The sequence below is a fragment of the Apteryx rowi genome, unplaced genomic scaffold, assembly GCF_003343035.1.
Source record: "Apteryx rowi isolate R43461 unplaced genomic scaffold, aptRow1 scaffold_21, whole genome shotgun sequence".
Lineage (NCBI taxonomy): Eukaryota > Metazoa > Chordata > Aves > Apterygiformes > Apterygidae > Apteryx > Apteryx rowi.
The window spans coordinates 4537990-4545417 of NW_020448419.1; the positions used below are offsets into that span (position 1 = coordinate 4537990).

Genomic DNA, 7428 nt, shown 5'->3' on the forward strand with positions numbered 1-7428 from the left:
TTTTTTTTTTTTTTTTTTTTTAATTTAAACAAATGATTTTTAAGTGATCTCAGCTACTGGGGTGCATAGTATTACAATAGCATTTTAATCAGCGCCTTATCTGGTTACAAAGTTATTTTCTCACGAAACCCCACTTGTCAACAAAGACTCGCAGGTAGGCCAAGATGTCAATGGTCGCTTTCAACCTTCCCCAACAAGCCGATTACCTGCTCTTATCACTCCCCCTACCTGTTTAAAGCATCCCACTGATAATTAAATGCACCAGTTACAAAAGGGTGGCAAGGTTAATAGAGAGAATACCTAGTAGCCAGCCAAGCAAAACAGTCAGGTTCACATAGAGCAAGCCTGAACAAGAAGCCTTTCTACTTATTTACCTAAGTGCATAAGAACTGGGTTGAGCTGGTAAAGGACTCTGGATGTTTGACTATTTACAAACTACTTTAACCACTTCTATCCACATTTTGCAGTTTCTTCTGAATACTAGAACAATAATGAGTGCAATTTATGCTGTAGAACAGTGACCACAGAACCAGGAGTTCCACAGAGTAACAAGAAACGAATGTGAAAAACTTCTAATGTTGACATCTCTCCCCATGTAAGATATATGGGCTTCCAGTGACAGTAATCATTAGAAATGTCTCAATTAACATATAAAACTTCTGTCCATCAGCAGAAATATAAAGTCAAGTTTGGTTTGGTTTTTCAAAGTCAATCCTATCTTTATATATAAAGAAACGCTTTTAGGAACTACAGGTCTTTGCATATACTGCAGGGCATCAGACTTATAGACTGAAGTTGGAATAAATGCCAGGCATAAGAGAGAAAGCCTCTAGTGCTGCACATCATCTCATTTAATTGCTAAGGCATCATCTTTACTAGCTACAGAACTAGTTTACTTCAAATCTAGCCTTCAATCCAGAATGAAGCAGCAAGTTTCCTCTAGTTAACTAGAATTTTAAGCATAAAGCATTGATTTTATGCAATTCATTTTACACATGCTGACTTCCAGCTGCATAAACAAGCTGACAGTGCTGGATGTAGTCTGAGAAAGTTTAGGAATAAGCTTCAATGAACAATGCCAGGCCCAATCCAGCTGCCACTGAAGTTAAATTGGAGCAGGCCTTTATTATAACAAGGATTCTGGGAGCAGGCGGGATAAGGATTTATTTTTAGCCATATTACGGTAATACAGTCAAATGGATTTACCAGGAAGATGAAGTTCTAAACTGCCTGGAACAGAAGTGACTCTTTAGAACATGTTGCTAAGAAGTCCAAAACCTCTGACTGGATGCACCAATTCTCTGCAGTCCTGGGAAAAAGCAGTCTTGTGGATGCTAATTATGCTCCAGATGTCATTTAATACTCTCAGCTCCATTTTGGATAATAATTGTAGGTGAAACATTGCACTTTAAATGTTGAGGATTTATTCTTAAATTATTAATCAACACTAAGCATCACAGTGTGGATACTACTTGATTGATAGGTGTTTTGTTATTATAAAGATTTTTTTCTGATTTGCCCATGAGCCAAGATGATTTATCAGGCATTCTTCAAGAATAGCTTTAAGAATATCTAGCATGTGCTAATGCAAGTTAACTGGAGGAAGGAAAACAAAAAAAGAGAAAAGTGAAACCCTGAATAATTTCATGATTGCAACCTACTGGTTAAAAAAACAAAAACCCAACAAGAAAAGACGCATAGCAGTTGAATTAAGTGATATTTTTCACTCAGATTCAAAAGGCTGTTAATTTAATATCAGCTACAGATTAGTATTTTGGAAGCCTTTTGTCAAGACAGAGGGGGGGAAAAAAGTTCACACACAGCTTAAAAACACTAAAGCTCTTTCATTATCTTCTTCCAGCCAGGAAAAACAATGCCTACCCAGAGAATGTCTTTTACATCTTCAAGAACCAGTAGCAGTAAGATCTGTCATTAAAAAAAGAAAAGGCTAACTGGTTATTTTGTATTTTAGAGTAAGGTTGAAATAAGATGTAAATAAGATGTTCAAAACTTTTTAAATCATATTTTATAGTAAGGCCATTTAGAAGCTGGATGGTTTTTTCCACCTCAGTAGTTTCCTGGTGGGTTGGTGCAATTGGCCTCAATATTAAATAATTACAAGGATCATAATTTCAGAATAAACAAGCTGTTTGAAATTGGAGCTATGCATACCAAAGAAATTGCCAACTTTGACCTGCTTCTTACTCACAGTCTCAGCAAGCCCTGAAAGATCTTCCCTTACATAAAAGCAAAGTTTATTACTAAGCTTTGCTTAGTTAATTCATGCACAGCTCCCTCAAGATACTGTATACATCACACTTTGGATGTTGTTTGATTCGTCAGGAACAGCAAGAGATTTGATTTATGTCAGAGAAGAGCATGTGTCTACTCTGAAACAAAACCTGTTGAGACAGACTTTGACACGTGGAACGTGGAAATTCTTTTGTACCATACTTTTCTATATGGCTTCATAAACCAAGTTTGCCTGTCAAGAAAGTCACTAGTGTCTCAAAATGAATGTGCAAATAAGGTCGAGGTGTGGGTTTTTTCTAATTGCAATTTACTGTACTCTTGTTAGCCACTGCAGAGACAGCTTTCTGGATGCACGCTATTTCCTTTATGCTGTTCTGCTGCTGTTTCCTAGCAACTTACTCAAACCTCCAATCACTTAAATGAATTTACAGCCCACCATCTCCACACCCATTACTCACGGGGGTACATATCAAAACTGACAACAGCAAATTGCATGAGTTATTAATAAGACTCCAGCAACACAAGTCTACATTATTACTACAACCCAAATCTAACAGTGTGCTTAAAGCACACCATTTTCTTTTCTTCCTCTTTTGCTCGAGGAATAAAGACCTCTAATGCCATATAACTATTTTTGACAAAAGGCATAAGGGAGCAGCTTGGCATAGGAAGAGATTTTTTTTTTTTTTTTAAAGTAGCCGAGGCAACAAGACTTCTTAATGTTACTGACTCAAGCTGGAACGTCCAAGAAAAGCCTCCCTTGGACAGTATAACACAAATGCTACGTATTCAGAGAGTAGCATGAATTTTCAAGTGCAATATGATTAATATTTCAGTCTAGCTCCTATTACCTTTACTGTAATTCTCAGTTGGATGTATTCAAAGTGAAACTCATAATTAGGCAAATTTACAAAGGCGAAGTTGGTTCCAAGCTTTTCTAAAGTCAACAGTATTCACTGAAAAGAAATTCTTTTAAGTGCTTAAATTTCAGTGTAAGATTTGAGTTGGCTAATTAAGTTCACTGCTTTATCTTCAGAACTTTCAGGACTCCCAAAATAACTTGTGTACCCAGTTTTAGCACAAATAAGAGCTTTGCCACATTAAATATTCTTTTGTTCAAATGCTTTTTGAAAGTCACAATGGCTAGCATAAAAGCCATATCCTATGGAAGTTAAAGCTGGGAAGCAGGCTGGCTAATTGTGAACAGACAGTCATCACAATCTCAAAAAGTGCATTTACTGCATGGGAATATGCAAGAGTTTATTCCAAAAGTTTCAGATGTAGTATCCAGAGCTCTGAAATTGAGTTTTACGCATTTCAAAGAGCACACTAGAGGTTTGCTGCTCCTCAAGGATTCCAGTGCTCAATTAGATTCAGCAGGACAATGGACGCATTTCTTCTACGAAAATGCAGGCAAGCTTAAGAAACTTCTTCCAGGGTTTTTCCCTGGCCCCTCCCCATACACACAATTTCCCTTCCTACCCCTAAGAAGATAGGGGTTGTTAGACGGCATTTAATTTTCACATCATTTTTATATATATGCACACATCTTCAGATCCCTGGTAGCTGAATGACTGGGGGCAGAAAGGGGGTCTTGTTAAAAAAACCAAACCAAACCACACCTTTGATGAACCTGACTTTTACAGAAAAAAAGTCAAAACCTGCAACACAAGCATTACAGCCACTGGCAGAGCTTCAAATACCTCAGATTTTTACAAAACCCTTTATCCCTTTGATGGCATATTTGATAACAGTTTTATCTCATTTCATGCTAAAAAAAAAAAAAAAAAAAAGAAAAAGAGAGAGAAAGAAAGAGAAAGACGGGAGTTATACTTCCAACAGAGGATACTTCTGTTAACTCTGCTATTGTACTTTGTAATACTATCTCCTTAAAACACTGACTTGATTTCACCCTTCTGCCTCTCCAACCTTCAATACTTCAGAAGTCACAACTGACAGAGGAGGCAGGTAGGAGGCAGCACAGGACACTTCAAGAGCACAAGGCTGCCTGCAGCCCTGGGCTGTACGACTATGAAGTGGGTGCCTACACTAAAACTGGAAGAACACTACTTTTGGGGCGGGCTACCCCCCCCCCCAAAGTCAAGGCCCTCCCAGCAACCAGTCCTTATCTGGCTAGGATAGGCCAAGCTTTGAAGGGAGTGGAAAATCTACACATGCTTCAACCTTGCCAGCAGTGATAGTGACAGAGGAGAGGAAACAAGATTCACGCCTCCCCTGCCTGCACATAACAGCCCTCCTCCCCTCACAAAAATGACCTTAGGCATCTAGGTTAGGATGACTGGATTTTCAAAACTGCTGAGCATCAACATATCCCAAGGCAGTCACTGGAAAACTGTGTACTCAGCACCTTTGGAGAAGGGGAGGGGGAAAAACAGTTTTGGTTTCCTAGGTGATTGCTAAATACAAGTTTTAGGAGCATAGATTTGGGGGCTTCCAATTTTTATACCACAGCATCCCCAAAACCACCACTAGAAATAGACTATTATATGTGCAAAAAGCCCCCAGATCAGTCATCCTCAGTTTTTGCTTGCCTGTAGGCAACACCGCTGGGCACAAAACAGCGCACCTCCTGGCATCCAAGGCCATAGTGGTGGCAGGCTATGTCCTCAAACCCTATGGCTCTGATGCCTGCACACGTGGGTCGCCATCCTAGATGAAGGCTGTTTCAGAAAAGTGGCCCTCAGGTTCTGCACAGGGAGTACAGGCCTCCTGCTGAACAGACTGTGGGAAAGTGTCACCCTTCCTGGGCTCCCCAGAAGAAAGGATGAGTACTACAGTCCAAGCCAGCACGCTTCACATCCTCAACAGTGAGGCAGGCTTCAGTTAGTGACAGGGTCACCAGCCCTGCATCTCACCGCTTTGCAAGCCTGACCAGCATTTGCCACAGGGAACAGCCCTGGGAGAGCGCCTAGCAGAGGGCCCCCCATCCTGAGCTGCAGAGCCTTGCAAGCAACGAGAGGGGAGCCAGCTCTCCCGACCACAGGGCCAAGTAGCCACGAGAAGGCGTGCTGGCGGCAGCAGTGGGTGAAACGGACCAAAAGTTAAAGCCAGGTTTTCCTCTGTCTTTAGGTCCTGGAGTCTGCAAGTGTCTCAAGACTCAGCAAAGCTGGCAGCTAGTTTATCAAGAGCAGCAACAGCAGCTCCCATCAAGACCAAGCAGTGCAATGAGATTTCCCCTTGGGGGAAGCAGGAAGCCTTCCCAAACACGCTCCAGGGAAGGAGGCCAGCTATGACACACACTTTTCACACGGGATCCCTCTCCAGCCCCTAACCCACTGCTCTTTTGGCTTATGCCCAAGACTTTGCTGGTTTGAAAAAAAATGAACTTCTGACCTTCTAAGCCTCAAGAGACTTATTCATGCTGTAAAGTGCAGAGATACTGGGTTTGCTTCCCTGACCCATTTAGATCCCCCTCACTGCACATCTGACTTTCAAATTTAACAGGCTGTGCATTGTGAGCCCAAGGGAGTACAAAAACAAAAACACCACCACATTTTACTCATTTCTGGGCTACGGATTCCCGGCCCCCTTGCCAAAATGCCTGCTCTCTCCTCAAGCCTGGTCCCTCTCCATCTGAGCGAGCAGTTAGAGCTCAGCTCACTATAGTCATCTCAAACACAGCATCGTCCAGAGGTAGAGCCAGAGCAGGCCACTCACTCACCGGCCAGGCGAAGCTGAAAGGGATGACAATCCGGTTCTTTTCATTATTCCGGCTGTATTTTAAATTGAAGGTATTTCCTCCAATGACAGGAGTAGATTTGGTTCCGAAGCTGCAAGGGCCACCAGCAGTGACCCGGGATTGATACTCCTTCAGGCAAACTTTAAAATAGGTGTCACACTCGTCTCTGGTGCATTTTCTGTCTCCTGGGTTCCGGGTGCCATCACAGCAATTTCCATTTTGCAGTTCTCCATTCACATTTTGCATGGATAAGATCTCCAACTCAAACTGTCCCGATGCTAGAGTCACCTGTTAATCCCAAGAAAGAACCAAAGGAAAACAAAAACAAAAAAAACAAGAAACAAGAAACACACAGTTACTGCGTTTAGTTTTCCAAATGCAATCTACAACAAGTCTGCAGACAAGAGAAAGTCATTTTAAAAACAACTTGCTTTCAATAAGCAAAAGAGAGAAGGGGGGGGGGGGGAGTACAAGCCCAGCTTTTCCCTATCAGCCATCTATGAGAAAGACTCTTAAATTCTCCCAAACAAATACTTCTACTAACACTGCAAAAGAACAGTGTGTGTGTGTGTGTGTGTGTGGAGGGGGGGGCTTCTAAATCCTTAGGAAATAAAACTAAATCAAATCAAGAGCGCATACTACGAGGGCACAACCAACAAAATGATGTAGCCAAAGTACCCAGGGAATGCAAGCCCTGTGCCTTCTCGTAGGTGCAGCTGAGAGAAGGCGAAAAGCCAGCCCCCCAAGGCTGCCCAGCTCAGATTCAAACCTTGCCCATTAGTCACCCAAAGATTGCTGCAATTAACCCTGGTTTAAAAAAGAAAAAAAAAAAGTCTTTTCGAAAAGTAGCGATCTGCACCAGTTCATTTTTTTCCCCAGGGAATGCAGTCTGGCTGCAGGGAGCACTTCTACGTTTGCTACCTCTGCAGAGAAGTTAGGAGCAATAACTTCGCCCTTGCTGGAGAAGCCGTGCAAAAGCGCCTTTTGCGCCACAGTAGGTTTTCGTTTTTAAGCAACCTAAAGCAACCACTGCAGGAGCCGGGTTGCACAGAAAAAGCAGCAAAATCCCCGCAGCCCGCTCTGCGCAGCGCAACCAAGAAAGCACTTAAGCCTCGCTCAAGTTTGGAGGCTTTCCTCCCCTTTTCGCCCGGCCGCAGAGCAGGCGCACTGCCCAGGTACGTACCTTTGCCCGCAGCCCCAGCAGGGCCAGGAAAAGGGCGAGGGAGCCCGGCGCCGCGGCCGCCCGCCGGGGCGCACGCATGCCGCCGCCGCCGCCGCCGCGCTGCCTGCAGGCCGCCGCCGCTCCGCACCGGGGACGGGCCGGGAGGGAGGAAGGGAGGGAAGAGGAGGCGCCGCCGCTGCTGCCCGCCGCCGCCGCCGCCCCGCTCTAATATACCGCGCCGGCCGCGGCGCGCACCCGCGTCGAACAACGCCGCTTTTCAAGCGCTTTTCAATAGCGTCCCGGTCTTCAATGC

At 43.6% G+C, this 7428-nt stretch overlaps 1 protein-coding gene across 1 annotated transcript in view; it reads right to left on the bottom strand.

The window, feature by feature from the left end:
- JAG1 (jagged 1) overlaps positions 1-7214 on the bottom strand; it is a 35018-nt gene extending 27804 nt beyond the window's left edge. Inside the window, exons 1-2 of the mRNA XM_026064180.1 lie at positions 7137-7214; positions 5936-6241 (exon numbers count right to left, since the gene is read on the bottom strand). Of these exons, the coding sequence (XP_025919965.1) occupies positions 5936-6241; positions 7137-7214 (384 nt within the window). The remainder of the gene's footprint in view (positions 1-5935; positions 6242-7136) is intronic.
- Between the last annotated feature and the right edge of the window lie 214 nt (positions 7215-7428).